Below are 21,378 nucleotides of genomic sequence, written 5' to 3'. Positions count from 1 at the left end.
TCATCGGGTGAAGAAGAGGATAAAATTGCAGAGACAAGTGAAAAACAGACAAGTAGGTGCTGGACACCAGCCTGATAAACAGAACAGATGGGATGGAAACCAGGCAGGGATGCTTGCAGAGCTGAGCCACAGGCTTGTCTCCAGAATGATGGAAAAGGGATGGAAGCAACAACCAAGATGGATTTGAGAGAGTTAAATGAGTGGATGAGTCAAGGCATACTCTAATGGCCTTAGAGACCTCCAGCGAGTGGAGATGGAAAAAACCTGAATTCCTTGGTTTATTTAGAGAGAAGCAGGAAGACAGATGTGGCCCAGGAGGGCAGTTCCTCGCATGGATTAAGATGATACTCAGATTACAAACAGGATCAAGAGAAAGATTTTTAAGAACCCTCAAGTTCTTCACAAAGACGTGACTGAAGTGCTCAGCTCCCCCATGCTGCCTAGCAAACATCAGTCAAGTCATTGGCTATTTAGTGCATCTTATTTTTTTTTCTTTTGAATACCTGAATTGTGGCTTGTGAAACTTTCCTACCTCAGTGTAACTGCAAAAATGCACGTAACAATATATTGAAAAAAAGCCCAGAGTCTGGAGTTGAGGGGCACTTTGGCAAGGACAACAGCATCCCACAGCATGTCATTTTACTGCCATTAAAATCCAAAATCCCATGTTTCCCTTTTTCCAGCTCTCTGCCTGATGTATTTCACTTTATCAAGAAGAAGATGGCCGTGGCTGCAGAGATGCCCAACACTCAAGACATGTCTGAATCAAAATAGTCCCATCACCACTACTACCACTGATGGCTTCATTGGTCCCATTTTCCAAGAGTCCTTCCCATTGGTAAATGAAGTGGAATTCTCCAGCTCGCTATAACCAAACACTGCACTGCGATTTCTCTGGAAACCCATGAAGTGCTGCTGGCTCTATTAATGCACCATCTTGCTCCTGATACAGTCTTTGGCAGCTGTTTTGGACAACAGCCCAAGATCTCAGCACACAAGTGCAGCCTTTCATGTCTGTGTGGCCTTTTTCCTAAGTTTATCTAGGGCCTAAAGCTTCTAAACCTTTGTGCTCGCCCAAACAGCACAGTCATTTCAAACACTATATTAAAACACCATCCAGTGCTATATAAGGAAAAATGGATGGTTCCAGGAGGCAGCTCCATGGCAGATGAGCCAGTGTGGCTCAGGAGATAAGAGGCAGCTGCCAGAGATGAATATAAGCATTATTTATGAATGTGGTGCTGTTGATTGCCAGAGGTGCTGCAGGTGCAGTCAGAGAGGATGGCAGCTCCCCTGCAGGGTCTGCCATCAGTGCCACAGCCATGAGAGGAAAAACAAAGTAGTCTTGATTTTTCCCTGCAAAACAAGACCTCCCCTTGACTGCCCTCTCCTTAATTTCAGCAAGAGTTGTAGCTCCAGTGACAGGGGGATGTACTCAAATGTTAATACCATGGTCAGATACAACCTCTAAACAATAAACTGTGAGTTACTGAATGATGAGAAAAGCTGATGGCACGTTATGTTTTGTAGGGTCTTCCTGAAGAACCACGTGCTCATCCCATAATCCCTGTAACATCTCAAGGACAGGCACTGATTACACACAGAGAATCCCACCCTGGAGCTTGGCTCACAACTATTTATTTGCTCCTACCTATGGCCCTGCTTGAGCAGGTGCTGCTGCCACACTTCTTGAATGCTCCTGGGTAAAATAAAGCAAAATGAAATCTCTCTGCTGAGAAGAACTTGCTCAGCTGAGCTGGCACACAGGAGGCACCGATTTTAATTGCTGGAGCCCTACCTCCTCACTGGGCTTCAGTGCCACATTTAACCTGTTTCCTGATCTAGATCAAAGATTCACAGACTGTTTGAGCTGGGAGGGACCTTAAAGACCTTCTCATTCCAACCCCTGCCATAAGCAGTGACACCTCCTACTAGGCCAGGTTGCTCCAAGCACTCTCCAGTCTGGCCATGAGCACTTCCAGGAATGGGACAGGCACAGCTTCTCTGGGCAGCCTGTGCCAGGGCCTCACCACCCTCACAGGGAGGAATTCCTTCCCAATATCCCATGTAACCCTGCCCTCTGACAGTGGGAAGCCATTTCCCCTTGTCCTCTTATTCCAGGCTCTTGTAAAAACTCACTCTGGGGACTTCTTGTAGGCCCCTTTAGGCACTGGAATCCAGTCCTTGGATCCTCCAAGATCATCCATCAGAATAATATATGGGCAAGAATCAAAACGTCTTGACTTTATTAAAAGAAACATAGAGTTCACAAAGTCAGTACTTCTGCTTAACTTTAAAATGGCATATTATTCCAGAGGGAAAAGACCAACTCAACTCCTGGGGCAAAGTCACCATGAGGAAGTCCTAAAAGGGGAAGTACAATATGAATAAACAGAGAGGAGGTGGTTGCCAGTTGCAGCTTCTCCTTCAACACTGCAGGCTTCCAGCTGTTGGGAGAATACAAGGGTTCAGGCAGACCCTGGGAACCCCTTCCAGTGCCTAAAGGGACTCCAGGAGAGCTGGAGAGGGACTGGGGACAAGGGATGGAGGAACAAGTGGGAATGGCTTCCCACTGTCAGAGGGCAGGGTTACATGGGATATTGGGAAGGAATTCCTCCCTGTGAGGGTGGTGAGGCCCTGGCACAGGCTGCCCAGAGAAGCTGTGCCTGTCCCACTCCTGGAAGTGCTCATGGCCAGACTGGAGAGTGCTTGGAGCAACCCTGGCCTAGTGGAGGGTGTCACTGCTCATGGCAGGGGGTGGAATGAGATGAGCTTTATGGTCCCTCCTAACTCAAACCCATCTGTGATTCCATGATGTCCATCCACAAGCTGTCCCCACTCTGCAGTACCTTCTACCCAAACATGCCAGAACAAAAGATGCCGTTTTACCCAAATTACTGCAAAGATGAACAGAACCAGAACTGTCAGTCTGTTATCAATCCATAACTGGAAGAGAATGTTTCAAGCGAGCTGCCAAGCGTTCAAACCACAATTTCTGAAAAAAAAGCCCCAAACCACAGGACTGTGTTTCCAATCAGTGCACAAGAAGAAGGCAGGAGCACACAGACAGCCAGGAATGTGACATCACTGCAAATCCAACAAAGGCAGTATCTCCATGTGCTCCAGGGCTGCAGCTCAGGAAAGGGGAAGAGAAAAGGCTCGGCATGGAAAATAAAACTCCAGTCTCAGCTACAAAGTACCAAAGGGAAGGATCCCTTCAGGTCAACTCTGCCCATTCAAGACTATTGAGGGGGGGGTGACAGCTGTCACAGCAGGGCCCTGAGGGCACAGATCTCTCAGGAGCCAGGCTGGGATCATGGAATGATCACACTTTCCACAAAAAGCATTTCTGAGCAGAGTTGTCATCCCCACATACTCCAACACTGATGAAAGGGATTGGCAAATGTCAGCCCCTGTGTCGACCACAGAAAGTGAAACATTCCAGAATGGAGCAGATGCACATAGGGATATCATCAAAGCTCAAAACCCACCCCAAACTTAAATCTCAAGCTTTTTACATGGAATCCCAAATGGTTTGGGCTGAAAGGGACCTTAAAGCTCTCTTGATCCATCCTCTACCATGGGCAAGCCCCATCCAACCTGGTCTTGGGCATTTCTAGGGATGTAGCATCTACCACCTATCTTGCAACCTGAAGACTGCTAGATCCAACCTGCTCTTCTTGATGGTGTAAAGAAGGACATACCAAAATGGCATTATGCAATCCCTTTTTTGAGAGCCTGTGGAGAAGTCTTTTCCAAACAAAGTCCACTGAAACTTTCAGTGTACCAAGCTATGAGAAAGCCCACAGGCATGTGAAGAATAAATTAGATGCTGTATCCATCAGGAAAGGCAGCTGCCCATGAACTACAGAGGTCATGGTAGGAGAGCCACGTCTGAAAATCCTCCAACCTTCAACGGCTCAATCCACTGGAGCCAACTATAATGCTCCTTTGTTAAATATACAGGAATAACCAGCCCATTGATTCCCAAGAGTCCAGTGAGTCATGAGTGGGGATTATAAGACATGTTAAGTAGGTCTTTGTGAAGTCCCAAAATGTCAAGTGAATCCCACTCTTCCTGATTCAGACAGATCTGAATTTAAGTCACTCCTCCTACTCTCTGAGCAAGAGGAAGACAGGAGAAGGCTTCTTACCATGGAGAGGTTCAAGCTGGAGCATCTCAAATTCTGCCCTGTGAGCAGTGAACCTGCTCCTAGAGTGAAGTCACTGCTGGATAAAATTTGATGGTCAGGATGCTGATTATGCAAGGAGGTGAACAAAAAGCATGGGAAGTACTTATCTTAACACAATTCACAGCTTCTTCCAAAAGGATTTTGTCATGGAGATCACATCAACCTCTCCCTAAGAAGCCTTGCACTCCTTAGTCTTCCCCCACAGCCAGCACACCCTGATCTTTCCTTTCCTCTACTGATACTGGTGATAAGTAAGGGGGGATACCTCAGATTCTGGAGCAGCCATATCACCAAAAACATTTGGGAAAGCACTTGAGAAACTTGTGCTGAGCCACTCTAGTACTAAAGAGGTTTCTTCCAACCCAACAGAAAGAGCATCAAGGTAAGACTGTTCCCAGCTGTGTCAATACACTACAGATGTTGGGCAGCAGGTCAAGGGAGGGGATTTTGCCTGCCCTGCTCAGGTGAGATCCCACCTGCAGAGCTGCCCCAACCCTGGAGCCCAGCACAGGAAGGACGTGGAGCTGCTGGAGAGAATCCAGAGGGGGCACCGCAATGATCAGAAGAATGGATCAGCTCTGGTGTGAGGAAAGGCTGAGAGAACTGAGATTGTTCAGCCTGGAGAGGAGAAGGTTCCAGTGCCTGACAGCTGGAGAGGGACTTGGGACAAGGGTCTTGTGGAGCAACAGGACAAGAGGGAATGGCTTCAAACTGACAGAGAGTAGGATTAGACAGGATATTAGGAAGAAATTGTTGGCTTTGAGGGTGGTGAGGCCCTGGCATCTGGTGGTGAGGTTGATCAGAGAAGCTGTGGCTGCCCCATCCCTGGAAGTGTCCAAAACCATGTTGGATGGGGCTTGGAGCACCCTGGTCCAGTGGCAGGGGTCCCCGCCCAGGGCAGGAGCTTGGAACAAGATCATCTTTAGGATGCCTTCCAACCCAGCACACTCTGTGATACCATGATTCTAAAGATCCTCCAGCAGAAGGGTAGTTATAGATCAGCTCTAAACTTTTCTAGACACATTTTTTACGTCTGTGCCCAAGATGAAGGAAAAAATTAGAAACACCACATTGATTAAATATCCATCACAAAGACACAGTGAGAGCCCTTGAGTGCCCTTTGTTAGGGCACATTTCACCTTTGCACAAAGGCAACACTTCACTTCTAAAGATTAAAGCTCAGGAACAGTCACTGAGCTTAAACACACCCTCAGAGTAGAAAAAAAAGAGACTTTTTTTTTTCCTCTCCTGGAAAAAGAAGTCAAAATATCTCCAGCTGACCCCAGTGACAACACTGTTTACTTATTTGTGACACAACAGGCTGCTGTTGAGATGCTATTCAAGGTGCTGTAAATTCTCACACAACCCTACAACAAGAGGGAATGGAGGGACCAAGCGTGGTATGATGCTCAGTGTTCCTAATCTGGGGGATATGAGAAGATTAGAGGCAGAAACAGCCAAAACAAGTAGCTCAGCAGAACAGATGTACTTTGAAGAACATAAGAGGAAAAATTTGTTTCTCTTTACCAGCCACAGAACAGAATTCAGAATTCCTGAAAATCCTATTTAGATCTCATATAGCTACGCTGGAGTCTGAGAGAAGCTGATGGAGTTGTGGCTGCTCCAAAGCATCACACAAGGGCCCATGTTGTGAGGGGTCTGAGGAAAAGCCATTGGGAATCCCCTATGGAGATCTGCAGCTCCTGCCATACAAGAACCACAGGCACTCAAGAAGGCAATAAAAATTTCCCGGAGTCTTGAGTCAGCACTCTGCTGTGGAATAGGTGCTCCAGCTCAAGGAATGATGTCTGGAGATGAACACCTGCACCCCCATATGCACCCAGCAATGCACAACTGTGCTTTGGGCAATTCTCACACAACCACAAGACATTAAAGCACTTACCAACCATCAGAATAAAGTACAAACCTGCCTTCCAGGAATAGCATAGAAGTCGATCATTTCCTAGATTAGGACACCCATTAGCTTCTCCTACATTATTTGACAGAAATAAATAAAAACTGAAAGAAACTCTTGAGTGTGCATCTCGAAGTATTGAAAACAATTCCAAGAGTTGCCTTTTAATAACAAACATCATGTACTGACCTCTGCCAATTTGTATGGTAAAATCAGCTTCTCTCCCACTGTCACTGTCTTTCTGGTCACCAGGGCCTCAAAGAGCATCTCTTCTTTCACCTAAAACAAAAGTACAGATGTTGATTATTCCAGAGATCTTTTTTTTATTTTGAATCCAGTTTAAAAATGCTAACATTTAAACGTAAAAAAAAATTAAAATTCAGTGGAAACAGATTTAAATGTCAAAATTTAATTAAAAAAATATTAAACCGCTTTTGCCAGCCCTTGCAGAGTTAAGTTCAATGGGTAGAAACATTCCACTGGGAGGAGCCAACTCAGCACATAAATCCAGTATAGAAACCTAACACCAGGGTATTCAAAGGAACCTGATTTTCTGCATTCAGGCATCCCAGTTCTAGCAATTTCCCACTGGTTTCCTTGTTTCCAGCGCAGCTACTCCCTCCCACACTTTTTCTTGGCAAAATAAGTCAACTTTCTAGGGTTGTAAGGATGAAATCATACAAATTACTCTAGAATAAGCCAAGCAGTGTCATCAGTTTGAGCTATCCAAGTGAAGGAGGGTATTTTTTCCCTGCTTTTAAGGGTGGGGAGGAGTCAGATGGAGGAAGCAACCCTTGGAAAAGCACTTGATATTTACTCTGCTATTGGCACTGGATGTTTACTCTCTAAAGCCCCAGTTCCTGGTGAGGTGACAGTCTCTAATCAGCCCTCACATGTTTGCAGAACAAAACTCAGATTGTTCAGATTACTCTGTCATGTAAACACAGACACTTCAGCAAAGAGGGAAACGGTGCTGATAAATTAAGTGGTAACTGCAACTGTTGGGAAAACTTTCCCTACCAGTATCAAGACCCTCTTACTTTGAGGAATTCAGAAGATGTCCTCTCTCCCAGAACACATCAGTTAGACCTAAAGACTTTTGAGTCACTGACTGATCCTCACTGAATTTCCAAGTCAAAAAAGACATCATGAGTCTGGGTGAAAATCTTGGAGCCCAGAATTAATGGATGTGGATAAGACAGAGAAGCTGCACTGAAGTCTCTGTAAACTGCTTATCCTACCTGAAGGACTCCAGGCAGACACCAGACCTCCTGTGGACATCTCTCTTCAAAATCCACATTCCTGAAGCCGTATTTTTATCACAGGGAAGCCATTCATGATTTGACATGGAAAAATGGGAAACGTAGAGGTCTAACAATTGGACTCAACGATCTTGGAGGTATTTTCCAACCAAAACAATTCTACGTACGTACTCTGACTTCAGGGTTTAATCCAGGAATTAGTATGAAGAGGAAATGCAAACAAGACAGAGGAAGATCAGGAATCTCACAAGCCATAGCAATAATGATGCCCTTCTGCACAACAATCTCCTTCTGCCACAACTACTATCGTGGGAGTCTCCCTGATAAAATCCAGGGAGTTTTTACGTAACCGATTCTTCCTGCAACAAGGACTTGAAGCTGTTGAAATCAGAATACATTAAATCACCTGTATCACCTGCCAGCAGGGTCTCTGTCACTGGAAATGACATTTCAAGGTTCATTTCTTTAATGCTCAGCACTACTTAGGAGCCCTCAGTTCCTGCAATTCAATTTTACCTTTCAAAATCAAGCAGGGAAAAAAATAATCTCCCAGTTCATCCAGAGATCCACAGCATGATTTCACATTTGATTTCTATTTGTCTACATTCACCAAAATATGTGATTTTGTAATTTTCAGCTCCGTGGATGCTTTTCCAGCAGCTCTCAACTGCGGGACCATCGCCTGCCCTCCCTCAGCTGCACAACTTGGAACAAAGTGAATTTCACACCATCCATTATCCCACTTCAGGGATGCTGCAAACCCACGGCCAGCGTGCCATCTTTTTTTAATTATCCAAGGCAACAAGGCAGAGGGGTGTCAGATGGTTCCTAATCAAAACAGTCCAAAGCAATATTCCTCAACAACATAAACACTTCCAAATCCCAGATTTGTCAGCAAACACAGGGATTTTAACCAATTTCAACAACTACCCAAGCCATCCCTCACCATCCCCATCTCATGGTTCTTTCTCCCCCTGCTCTCTGGATGGAGGGAATCTGTGGATGTGCATCCTTCATCTCCTGACCCGGGGAGATGCCACTGAACCATCTTACTCTACAAAAACATTCCTGGCAAGGATGGGAATCCCTGCATCTCCCCACGACCTTGCCTGCAATTACCACCCAGTGGAGCCTGATCTCGATTCCTTCATCGCCTCTGATGAACACCATGGGTGCAACCAAGTCATCCTAATCTGCATTCAAGGTCACAGAGTGAAAGTAGCTGACTCCTGATGCCAGGAAGGAGCCACTGGAGCTTTCTAAAGACAAACTAAGCACGTGACAAGGACATGGAGATACCTGCAGCTTCCCCACATCCTAAACTTCCTCCTCCAGTAAGTGTAAAACACTTAAAATAGGGACACCCATTGGTGCAGAGTAGCAAAGAGGAGAAGACCATTTATTCTTTTACTTTGTGCCCTAGGAGTTTCACTCTTGGGTCACATTTCATGGATTTCTGCTTCCTGGTGCTAAAGGGCATGGCCTGCTCTCCCTCTTAAACACAGCCCACAGGAGTTTAGATCTTAATTACAGGGACAAAATGCAGATTTAAGGCTTCGTTGCCACAAGTGCGCTCAGAGAGGGCTGGAGGCCTCAAGCTCCATGAGCCAGTGAGGGATGAGTGGCAGTGCCACAGCTGGGAATGTCAGTGGAGCACAGCAGGAGCAGGGAATCAGCAAGGACTGGGCTGGAGCCAAGGCAGGCAGAGACTGCTCCACCAGTTAATTCTGGGGTATTATGTTTGAGCAGCTGAAGAAAAATGAACCATTTCCAGCTGAAGAGCAAGAAAATGTCAGGTTTTGTCTCTCCTTCCATATTTGAGAAAAGGATCTCGGTGGTGAGTGCTCGCTCTAAAGATGCCTTGGGTGGAGGAACAGAAAATAAATTCAGATATCTATCAGCTCTTCTTGTAAAAGAGCTAAACCTTTCCCTCAGACTTTCTTTCAAATAATGAGAGAGTTAGAAAAATAGAGAGGGAATGGCTGGAGCCGTGTTAGGGAGGTTTAGGTTGGATATTGCAAAAAGCTTCTTCCCCCAGAGGGTGGCGGGCACTGAACAGGCTCCCCAGGGAATGGTCATGGTGCCAAGGCTGCCAGAGCTCAGGGAGTGTTTGGACAATGCTCTCAGGCACAGGGTGGGATTGCTGGAGTGTCCTGTGCAGGACCTGTGTCTGTGAAGGGCCTGGAGCTGCACTCAATGGTCTTTGTTGGACCCCTTCCAACTCAGCATATTCTGTGATTCTCTGAAGTTTTCTTACTCTAATTCTGGCTCAAAATTTTGCATCTGATGATCATATCCCTACTCATTGCAGGGATGTCGGACCAGATGAACTCTGGAGGTCACTTCCAACCCCAATCATTCTGTGATTCTACAAAACATCATCCAGAAAACAAATCCAGAAGAAAAAAACTGGAAGAAAGAACTGTCTGCCTCATAATCCTCACCCCCTCCCCAATTAATTTCCAAGACATTTATCACAGGAGGAGCCCCAGTACCTGTGGGATCTCTCTGGGAAGCTGAAGGCCATTTTTTAGTGAAAGAAGAACTTGAGCACATAAATCTCCTTCAGAGGCCAACTTTAGCTCCAAACACAAATGTGCACTGGGAGATTCGGCAACAGTAATTTGGGACACTTGATAACTTGTGTTTACCTTTATTTGCACTGGGGTTAGGTAACCTAAGCCTAAAAGCTGAATACAAAACTGCTCCACCGAGCAAAGGCAGAATTTATCTCCTTCCTCAATTCTTCATCCATGGAAATAATTTCCCATTTTAGTGAACACACACAATTAAAATGTTCCTACTGTTCCAACGGAAAACAAAAAGTCTCTTTTAAGGTCAACTAGACAATCTCTAACATATTATTTTTGCTAATAAGCCCACAAATGAGCTTTTCCAAGCTTTTTCCCCAGGAACACAAAGTTTTACCCAGTTTTGCACAACCCTCTATGATTTCTGCCCAGGCCCTGGGATATTTGCAGTGCTTGCACAGGACTCCACGTCTGCTTGATTAATCAGGCAGCCTTGACATCACTCCCCAGCACAGCATTTCAGCAGAGTTTAAACAAAGGCCCTGAAAAACCTGCCAAAAGCATCACATAATCTGCACACTATGTCTATTCCTGAAAAAAAAAAAAAAAAAAAAAAAAAGGAATTGGGGTTTTACTGTAAATGAAACAATGATCTGCAGAGTCTGGCCAAAATCCTATACTGCAGTTTCCATAAATGCTGGCCTGGATGGTTTAATAAAGCAAAAACATATTGGATGGAGTTGTTGATAGCTAAGAAAAAGCAAATCCATCACAGATCATCATCTCCTCCCATATTCCTTCAAAAAAATCTCTGCATTAGCTTCATTTTATGAAGCAATCTCATTACACAGAGGGAGGATAGTTGTGCAGTGGTGCTGCATTAACTGGTGCATCAGGGAAATTCCCCCAGTTATCATTAGAGGTTCCAACACAAACCAACCAGCTCATGAGAATTCGGGCCAGATTCCCCTTTGCAGTGGCAGAAGACCCTAATTTTGCCTGAACTTTTAATTTCAGCCAGGCTGGTGGTTCCCCTCCTGCCCTTGGAGGCTACATCCCCATCAGAGCCATGCTGGAGAACCTCTGCATCCCCTCTTGGCTGCTCTCAGAGACAGCCAAGGCAGCTCCAGTTGGATTTTTTCCTTCTCTTTTCCATGTCAAATCCTTGACTAAACAAATCCAATGAGTCATTTTAGTATAAAGATCAACCCAGAAGTCCCCCCAAGATAAGAAAGCATCAGATTACAGTTTCTTCCATCCCTTTGCTGCGCTCCGGAAGGTCCCACCAAACATCCGGTGACCACAGTGAAGGAAGTTCAACTCTTTGTCAGCTCATTTCACATTTTTTCTGAGATGATTTTTCAGTTATTAGTGTCTAACGCCAAGATCTGGAGAGGGGATTAACAACTTTTTCAAGCCAATTCATAATTTTAGCAACAATGGGAAAAGCAAAACTGTTCAGTGCCCGGGGGGGGGGGGGGGGGTGGGGGAAAGAATGTAACAAAAATAATTACCCAAATGAGTCAAAATATAAAGTGTTAAATGTTTTAACCAGTGTTTTAGGTCTCTGGCTGAGTAGAACTCATACTTAATGGGGAGAGTTGCAAGTAGCCAACTAATGAATAAAGAGTGGTGGCTGCTCTTTGTAATGATGTTTGCAATCTGTTTGAACCCTTCAGTTTTTCCTTTGGGTCAAACCTGAATAAGCAGCAATATCTGTTGAGGTCTGCAAAGAGAAATGAGGCATTTTGTAAAGGGAAATCAAGTCTGAAAATGAGATTATTTGCTTTATTTCAGCTGATTTCAGTGGGTCTGTTGAAAGGCTTACACTTGGATGCAGCAAATACTTCCAGTTCCATGGATCAATTATCACCTAAATGCAACTTCAGGGACAAATAACACCACTTAACCAAACCCAGTGATGCATTTCATCAGATCCCACCTCAATGCAGCAAGCATTGGCCCTATCTTATTAACAAGCATTTTATGTTCTAGATGTTCACTTATCTTGAAAAAAGAATCACCAAGATGAACAGAAATCTATCCATTTGCTCAGCTACATCAAATCCTAGTGGTTTGGTTGTTCTGTTTTTTGTTTTTTTTTTGTTGTTGTTTTCTTTTTTTTTCAAATGGTGGAAATAAATACACTCACTTATTTTTACATCTTGTTGACACTACCTGGAGGTGCTGTTCTAGCCCATGGCATTAAGACACTGATATACTGACATGGCTCAGCCAATGCCTCATTTCACATAATCATGTGTAAAAACCACCCTGCGACCTCCCCACGTGCAGATGTTGCAAAAGGGTTTGTTTGCAAAGGCAAAGACCCAAAGCCTGGAACTTTTTCAGATCTTGAAGTCGTTCTCTTACCCAAAACTTCTTAAAAAAACAATTACTTAACTGACTTGGCCACATTGAACAGGGTAAAATCAACAACATTCTCCTCCCCACTCATATTTTCCTTCTGTTTATTTCTGCGATCTCCAAGGCCAAGATGCAAAGAGCATCCAGCTGCTTAGACCATATTTTACAGAAGCTTTCCCCTCCCTAACTTCAAAGTATTAATGAAGTGCAATGAAAATCCCTGAGAGGCAATTCCCAAGTTCTGTAGGTAGGGAGAAAACACAACAGTTATTTAATGGAATGAATGGGATGAGCACCACGTGTACTCAAAAGGACAAATTGCCTTCTGATTGGACCATAAAATCAGCACAAATTCACCTTTCAGACCACCCAGGGAGTACAAAAGGTTAAAGATAATTGTTGATAATTAAAAGATAATCAACTGCAAGAAAAACATTTCAGTTGCAAGAGGTTTAAAACATTTCAAGTGAAGCGAGACAGCAAGGGGAGCTTCTGGCCACCTTAATCCATGTCAGGAGGTTTTTGAGATTAGCTCTTGAAGGCTGAAGGCCAGCAGCACAAATTGGCTCATTCAAGACTTTTCTCATGAAAGGAAGTACCACAGCTTCATAGCTTGCTTGGGCTGACAGGGCAGATCTCCTAAGAACTTATTTAATGCTTTTGCACCGATTTACAGAGCTGGACACAGCCTGGGCCAGCTGGGTGGAGACCTACAAACCCTTCCCAAGGGACACCAGCACAGCAGAGCTCAGAGAGCACTCACAGAGGCCAAAGTATCAAGTCCTAAACACCAGATCATCAACAGATGCACCAGAGAACTCATTAACAGGCCCATAAATAGGGACTAGAGGGATGAGACGGACCTCCACCATCTCAAACCCAACCCTTGTGGAATCTGGCAGGTAACAACGGACAAAAACCACGGTGAGGGTGCTCAGCACGTCCTACAGCCTGCATGGAACCAAAACGTGGGGCAATGGCTGCACAACTGCCTGAGCTCCTCAGACAGACTTCAGAACAGATTTGAGGAGCACCAGCTGATGGCTGGCAATCGAAGACACTGCTGTGCTGGACAGCAGGTTTGCTTTGCATCTAGACCCTGCAACCTTTCACATTTAATCACAGAAACAGGATTTTCAGTCAATGAAACCTGAAGCTGAAGAGCAGGGCCAAAAACCCTACATTAAAAACCTCTCAAAGAAAGTTCCTGTACCTTTTCCCTGGCAAACATAACAGCCCATAAGAATGGAAAGGCACAAGAACTCACTCTTTGGAGAAACTGGAAATAAACTGCGTATTTTGTGTCCTAAATCAGGGGTGGCTTATTTGGTGTGAAGGTTTCAGGAGGGAAAGCAGAGCCTTACCTCCAGCAGCTCTGACACAATGGGAAGTATTTCAGGGTTACAGATATCAATGGAGTCATCCCTGTAGGTTTTCTTTTTGTACCGGATGTTCCCCAGGTGCAGGATTGCAGAAAGCAGAGAGAAAATCCTAAATAAAGAGAATTCATTTTCACTCGATTTTTCATAAATTGAACAAAGAAGCAAATTTCACCCCCAAGGGCCATGTCTCTCTTTGTCTCGTTCTTCTAATTTTCAATCCAAAGCATCCACTTTGCTTCACATCAAAAAGATTTGCTTTTAGTCAAGTACCAAACTTGCATCTGTGCAGTTTTCTTGAAAATTCTTTAACATATCATACCCATAGTTACAAAATTGCAGCCCATGTTGTAAGAAAAATAGCAACCCTCCAGTAATCTTGATATCCAGATTAAATATTTATCAAACAATTGCCTAAATTAAGGGGTAGAGTGGGCATGGCCATGCAGGTGATCCCTCTTAGTCTCCTGGGACACGTGTTTTTGCCACCTTTTTGGATCTAGTCCCAGCCAGGAATAAAAGACTGTACAAAACAGCATAAATGCTTTTATAATATCTAAGCAACTGAGGCAAAGAAAAGATGTTACACTTAAAGTAAATTTATCCAACCAATTTTTCTGTTTTGGAGGGAATTTGGACATTTTTAAGTTACTCTCCCCTCCAAAAAGAACTGGATCAGACACTCAAAGGATATCCTCAGTTGGAAGGGATCCACAAGGCTCATCAAGCCCAGCTCCTGAGCCATGGCTGACTTCAGCTATAAACCCTGTTTGTCCCTATTTCTACACTCCCCTGGGAGATAAAAATATGATTCCTAGTTATGTCACCAGCTTTTCTGGACAATACAGCTTCACCTTTCCAAGTCCACCCTTATCTCCAAAACAGGAATACTGACTCTGTTGTGAATTTCAGGATGCAAATTTATAAAAATTTCTCTTCTCTGTTTCCACAAAGGTGAAACCCCATGTTTTGCTATGAAGAAATTACTTTTAAAAGTATAGTAGTATTTAAAACATCCTTCCTATATCTCAGCTGAAGGTGGTTCCTTCTTTGTGCTGCAGTTGTATAATGTCAAGCAAAATAAATCTGCTTGTGTAGTGAAGAATTCACTTTATTTCTGACATGCAAAATTTAGCAGGAGCAACTTGTGTGCCAAGAAAAATCATTGCACAGTAAATCAGAAGTGAGAATTTACTGCCTCACCCGACCCTGCTCAGTCCTGACACTTTCTGATTGCTTTGCTCAGGCAATTAAATCCCTCAACAGGCTTTAGACAAACCTCGTCCTGAAACCTGATGAAGCAGCCTCTGACACAGAACATATTCACACAAGTCTGAATCCTTGGGTTTATCCACGTGTGTGGGGAAGATAGAGAAAAAGCAGTTTTAATTTCATAATTGATTTGTTACAAGTGAGGATGAGCTTCCGAAATTTTTCAGCTCTGTGAAATTATCTTTGAGGCAATTTTTTATGCCAAGCTCTTCCCAACCTACTCAAGCCTTTCAAGCCAAAAATCAACACAGGAGGGATTATTTTGTGAGTTTGGTTGGAAATGACCCTTATGAACCCTCTAATTCCATGGTGTCAGGGGTGCTGCAACCCAGCATAAGTTTTCAAACCAGCATGTCCTGTGAATTAGTGAAAAAGGCCAGTTGGAAATGAGTCTACAGACCTAGAATTGCATGCAAAGGGTTAAGTTTGATGAGGGATAATGAGGACTTCTGATTAAACCAAGCTCTGGATTCATGACTTGCAGAGTGAGGCGTGATTATTCATGAACACTTCAGAAATACTTCAAGATGTCAACTTCTGCCAACGCTCCATTTGCATGAAGAGAATCGTTAAGTACAGCAATGATCGTGGAATCACAGAATGGTTTGGGTCGGAAGGGACCTTAAATTCATCTGGCTCCATCCTGCCAGGGGGAAAGGACACGTTCCACCAGACCAGACTGCTCCAAGCCCACTCCAACCTGGCGTGGGAAGGGGATGGGGCAGCCACGTCGCCTCCGGACAACGTCGTGCCAACGGAGGTGACGTTAACCAGGATAATCTCCAAGCTATTAAAATGGAAAAGAAACTCACTGTCTGCGTGTCTTGGGCAGAAACCCCACCATCTCCATGGCGAGCTGCAGCCGCTCGAAGTCGTGCTTCAGATCCTCCCCTTCCACGGAGAAACAATCCTGTTGGATCAAACACAGAGGAAGCACTGACACAAATTAACACCAGAGCAGGTCCAGATGGCCAAGTCAGCGCTCCGTAAATATCACCGAGTCATCTCCAGGTCTTTTATCAGCAACATTTCCAACCTGGCACTGGAAATACAACATCTTTTGGCTAATGTTTTCTGGAGATACATCCTTGTTTCCCAGGTTTAAGCTCTAAGGTAAGAGGTGAGCCACCCCATTCCAACGGTACGGTGAGAGCTGGTCAGTGTGGGACACCTCATACACAAAAAGGATGGGAAATAACAACAAGGTGTAATCTGTTCCACATTTACAAGCAGTTTGTTCCACATTCAGCCCCATAACTAAAGAGGGAAATTCCGTTTTTAAATAGAATTCAGATAACTTCATGCAAAAGATAGGTGCATTAAATCCTGTGTGGGAAAGGAAAAGCTTTAAATATATTTTTCAGTAACTTTTATTTGAACTACCAAGAAGTTATTTCAAAACTGGGAGAATTTGGAGTCCAGGATGTTATATTTCTTGGAGGCTTGTGTGCCTGAAAAAGTTTAGTTTTTCCTTGATATCGTCACAGACGTTCAGAAAAATCCAGTGACATTCCAGACCCAACCAAAGTTGTTCTGCACCAATATTCAGGGAACAGAAATGCTCTTTAAATGAATATATAGACTATTAATGCCAAATTTCTCCTGCTTTGGCTCACTGTAAGCCTCCCATGGACTTTTTTATTCTTCTCCCTGCCTTCCTAGCCTATATTTAATATTCTACCCACTGCTGCCTATAAAAACTACCCATCTATGAATCAAAATTAGATTACTGTGCATCACACAATATCATACTTTTTTAAACCTCAGAGTATTTTACTAACATTTAAATCAAGACCTTCTACAAGTAATTAGAGACTTTCAAAAAGTTAATCCAAGTGTAAGCAAATATAAATAAAAATTCTATAAAATTCTATAAAAAGTTTATTAAAATAATACAAATAAAAATTGTAGCTGCAGTTGGAATTATTTAGTTTAATTTGATCATTTAATTTGATCAATAGCACATAGCTTATCTTGATCATTTCCTGAACATCATCATTATTGCTTGTGTGAACATCACTCAAGCAAATGTGCAAAAACTTTTACACAAAGAATTAGGAAAGTCTGACTTAAAGAGGGCTATGTAAATCATTGAGAAGCCACCTGTACTCACTGATAGTATAGAAAATTAATCATAAATACAAAATATACAGTATGAAGTTATTTTATAGTATCAGCTTTGTGTGTTACAGCATTTAAAGCCTCACAACCGTATCAACAAACTTCTTCATCCCACTCGAGAGCATCATTACAGCCATAGTTACAATCAAGAGTGGAAAACTGTTATTTAATATATATTTATTTATTTATATTGTTTATCTATTCAAATGTTGGTATTATTATTATTATTATTTATTACCTTGTTTACATATTTAAAATATTTATTGCAACACAGGAGACTCCCACACAACTGCACTAAAAGCCAGAGCAATGCAATTGGACCAGAAAATCGAAATTTTTTTATCAATTGTCCTCAGGGACAAGTTAACGCTCCACGGGCAAAGTGAATTTAGAGCTGTTGTACAGTAAAACCATTTAAAACCATGCACGGCATCGATGAAGGCAGGGATTGAAATTCCAGGAGAAAATGCCTTCCTGTTTTAGGAAACAGTCATTAGAAAAGAGCATTTTCACCTTCCATTAGGAGGGCATGGGAAATGACCCTGTTCCAGAGCCATCCAAAGGAACACACCAATGGCATCACCAAGAGCAGGGACATCACAGGCACCAGCACTCATCATCCACACCATAAAACCTCAGGATAACATCTTGTCCCTCCTAAGCTCCAACCCTGGCTTCCTCAGCCACTGCACTTAAACTGAGAACTCAGCACAATGTCCCATCCTTGTTCTGGCAGGACCTGGACCTGGCACGACAACACCACACCCACGAACCTGTAAAATTGGGCTGGGTTAAAGCTTTTTTTTTAAAGACACCAAGTGATGCTTTTAGTGGCACTCCACGTTCCAGGAGACATTTTTCATTTTCTGGCATCATTCCTCCAAAATTAAGTCGTGAGTCAACAGCAAAATACCCCGGACAGCTCCGAAGTAGCACAGTCTACGCCGAAGGCAATTTAATTAACGATTTACATAACAATTGCCCGACTCATTAATCCGCATGGCAAGACTTTTAGCAAATTCTCTACTTAAAAGCAGATGCTCTCTGCAGTGTTCCAGCACGGCACCGCTTCCTAATGGATGATAAATGAAGGATAATTATAAAATAGAGAAGTGTCCTCGATATTAGAGCAGACAAGCATCACGAAGTCCATCCCCACAGACCTAACTTGCTGTTAATATCCTGCTAGAGCAATTAGTTTCCCAGCAAAAGTGAGTCCCCTGCTTCCTATAGTCACATGGAAGCAATCCATGGATTTCCATGGAAAATTTGAAGAGGATAAAACAAGAGTTTCTTTATAAATTTGGTGTCTGCAGCAGGTTGAGTCCATGGGTATGGGGAGAAACCCAGGGCAGGCTTAAGAGTGAATCATCAACTGAAGCCAAGATGTGACTTACCAGGAGTGTCACAGAAAATGATCACAAGTAAAATTATCCTAAATAAATTAGCAAATAAACAGCCAATAGGTAATGACACGTGGTTTTCTTGCACAGAATAAGGACACAGACACGGCAGCCCCCAGGCTGGCAGGGTGTTCTTGGTCATGCCAGGAGAAGGTACTAAATTTCGGGGTTGTTTTAGTTTTAATTCCTTCAGCAAATCGTCCCAGCCCATTCCCAAAGCAATTGAGGGCTTTCCAACTTCTAAAGGGTATTAAGGTCTAGAACAGCATCTGCTCATCACTCCCTGCTCCTGCACAACCCCTAAGGATGCTGATGGATTAAGGATGCCAATCCAATATTCAATATTTTTAACCTTGTGAGGGCAATTGCCTCCTCCCCTCCTAAGGATCTGCAGGAAAATGTTGCTGTTAAGACACTCGTTTAGCCTGAGTAAATCCCAGCTCCTTCCCAGATCACCTCTTACTCTTCCAGATGAATCAGCAAGACTTTGGCAATCATCAAGCACATGGGAAAACTAGCAGGAAGGACAAGCAGCTGATGCAAAACATGCTTCCACATGCAGGACACACCCATGGGGAGCACCATGAGACACCCAGGCCATGTCAGTGGCACAGGAGGAGCTGGGGAAGGGGGAAAAGCTTCACCATTCCCTTTTCTGGGGTGATCCATTTGGAAAGGATGATCATGTCAGCAGAAGTATTTTTGGAGAAGGAATTGTTTTTACAATTTGAACAATATCAGGTTTGAATTTCTCACAGATGGCTGGAGGGATGTTTTTGAGTTTGTCTGGTTTTTTTTCCTAGAAGCTGGAGAGCAGATACACCACTACAACCAGCATGAACTGATGCACCTCTTGGGGCTTCAAGACACTGATTTGCTGTTTTATTGGAATGGAATTTCTGTTTTCACATTGCTGCCGCATTGCAATTTCCACAAATCATCACGTATTCCATCAGGAAGGAATTTAGTTTTCTAAAACTGAGATGACTGCAGAGAGCTGACCATCTCCAACTGCTGAAGAAGCTTTCCAGATGGAAGGAACCATAAAAAGGCAAGGGAAAAAAAAAAAACAACCTTCACTGCCACAAGCAACATCACTGCAGGGCAAAGGGTGGTTAATGGGTTAAATTTCATTGGATTTGGCTTTCTTTGTGTCCCTAAAACACTCAAGTGAGAGCAGCCCTGCACCAGCAACAAGGAAGAGGCAGGTTCTTGTACTGACCGGCTCCGAGTCATAGCAATAATCATCCCAGCTCTGTCTGAGGGGTTTCTTTGTCATCTGAAAGCAAGGCAGAGTGGGTTAAGTGGTGTTCCCACCCCAAATCACCTCGATGACCTGCTCCCTAACCAGGAAAATAATTGTTGTTATTCTGCATAGTCGTTCCCTGGTTTTATTTGTTTTAAGGGAAGATTTACGATGCGTTTGCATTCCTGGGGCTGGTTCCTGCTCACAGTGTATCAGCGAGGACCTCTCAGCAATAATCCTAAATGGATACTAAAACCTTTTCTTGTCTTACAGAGCTGGGGAAACCCTTGGTTTTTCTGGAGCTGAAGAACCACTGATCCCAAAATCCCAGTGAAGAACAGATTTGGTTTGTTTGTACTCTCAACCTCTGCTCCAGACAAACACAAGCGCAGCAAAAGTGAGATTCTCCAAGCAACACTCCAAAGCTTTTTAGGAAATTGTGTCTTCTTCCAATCAGACAGAGATGGGAGTTGAGAAAAGTCAAAGCATGTGTCAGCAACCAGTCCCAAGAGGGAGAGAGACTGCTCTGGAGTTCCTGAGGAGCTGAAAATAAGGATCTAAACCTGCAAATGACTGATTTAAAAATGAATGAAAGTTAACAACCGGCACAGAAAATATTCAGTGAGCTGCAGGGTGTGCAGCAGTGGGTGCACCTGCCACTGGGGGAGAGATGGAAAAGTCCCCCATACTCAGGGGATATTTTGAATAAACTTGCATTTAAAAATAAATTGAAATCTTTATTTTCAATCTGCTCCCTGCATTTACAGAGCAGATTTTGGAAAAGTACCTGAACAGATTATTTCTCATCTGCAAAGCAAACTCCCTGTTTCTTTTGCATAACAGAGCAAGAGCTGAGGAACCTGGGAGGAGGAAAGTAAAGTCTGCTTCAGGACTGAGGCACTCCTTCACTTGAGGGGCATGGTTCAGTATTTTATGGATTCTCTATATGAATATTTAATTTTCAGTAAAGCACTTTGCTTCATGTCTGAGCTGGTTCTTTTTCCTTTTAAAAAGGCAGGGTTTTCTCCAGGACACACTTGAGAAGAGACTGCAAATGTTCAAGGGTCATTTTAAAATTTTTCTCTTAAATGTTTCCCAAGTTTCCTGTTCCATTTCTCTACTCTCCATTTTATCCTTTTTCTCCTTATTTTTCTCTTTCTTTCTCCTTCAGGGCAGGGAAGAGCTGCTGCTGCACTGTCAGATGGCTTTCATGTGAAACCATGCCCAGACCACATCTAAAGGCACTGTTTTTCCATAGCTGTCAGTGTTAAAACTCTAATCCTAATTATGAAACAAATATTTAAAAACCTCCCAAAAACTCAGAGTGTCATTACTGTCTGTACACTGCGCTCAGGGAAGTCCAGAGTCTGCTTCCCTGATCCACTGGACTGATCTTAGCAGCCTTCTCCAGCTTACTTGCCCCACAGCACCTTAATTTAGATCAAAATACACATTTCACCCTAAATTATAATATTCCTACTGGTTCCTCACACTACGTGCCATTAGATTTCTGATTTTCCTTTAAATAGAAATGCTCTTAAACTGCTATGTAAAAGAAAAGGACTGTAATTAAAAGCAATGTTTTCAACTAACAGAAAATTACTAGATGCCCCAACAAAACCTGGGAATGTGACAAAACATTGCATCTTGGCATCTTCCCACTGAAAAACTGTGGCACAGATGGTGCTG

At 43.4% G+C, this 21,378-nt stretch overlaps 1 protein-coding gene across 1 annotated transcript in view; it reads right to left on the bottom strand.

Moving 5' to 3' along the window:
- MYO9A (myosin IXA) overlaps positions 1–21,378 on the bottom strand; it is a 140,497-nt gene that overhangs the window by 82,534 nt on the left and 36,585 nt on the right. Inside the window, exons 5-9 of the mRNA XM_062501128.1 lie at positions 19,666–19,722; positions 18,209–18,211; positions 15,732–15,829; positions 13,633–13,759; positions 6,298–6,387 (exon numbers count right to left, since the gene is read on the bottom strand). Coding sequence (XP_062357112.1) covers positions 6,298–6,387; positions 13,633–13,759; positions 15,732–15,829; positions 18,209–18,211; positions 19,666–19,722 — 375 coding nt within the window. The remainder of the gene's footprint in view (positions 1–6,297; positions 6,388–13,632; positions 13,760–15,731; positions 15,830–18,208; positions 18,212–19,665; positions 19,723–21,378) is intronic.

This window comes from Cinclus cinclus, chromosome 13 (assembly GCF_963662255.1).
Source record: "Cinclus cinclus chromosome 13, bCinCin1.1, whole genome shotgun sequence".
In the NCBI taxonomy this organism is placed as follows: domain Eukaryota; kingdom Metazoa; phylum Chordata; class Aves; order Passeriformes; family Cinclidae; genus Cinclus; species Cinclus cinclus.
This window is presented reverse-complemented; position numbering and strand designations above follow the sequence as displayed.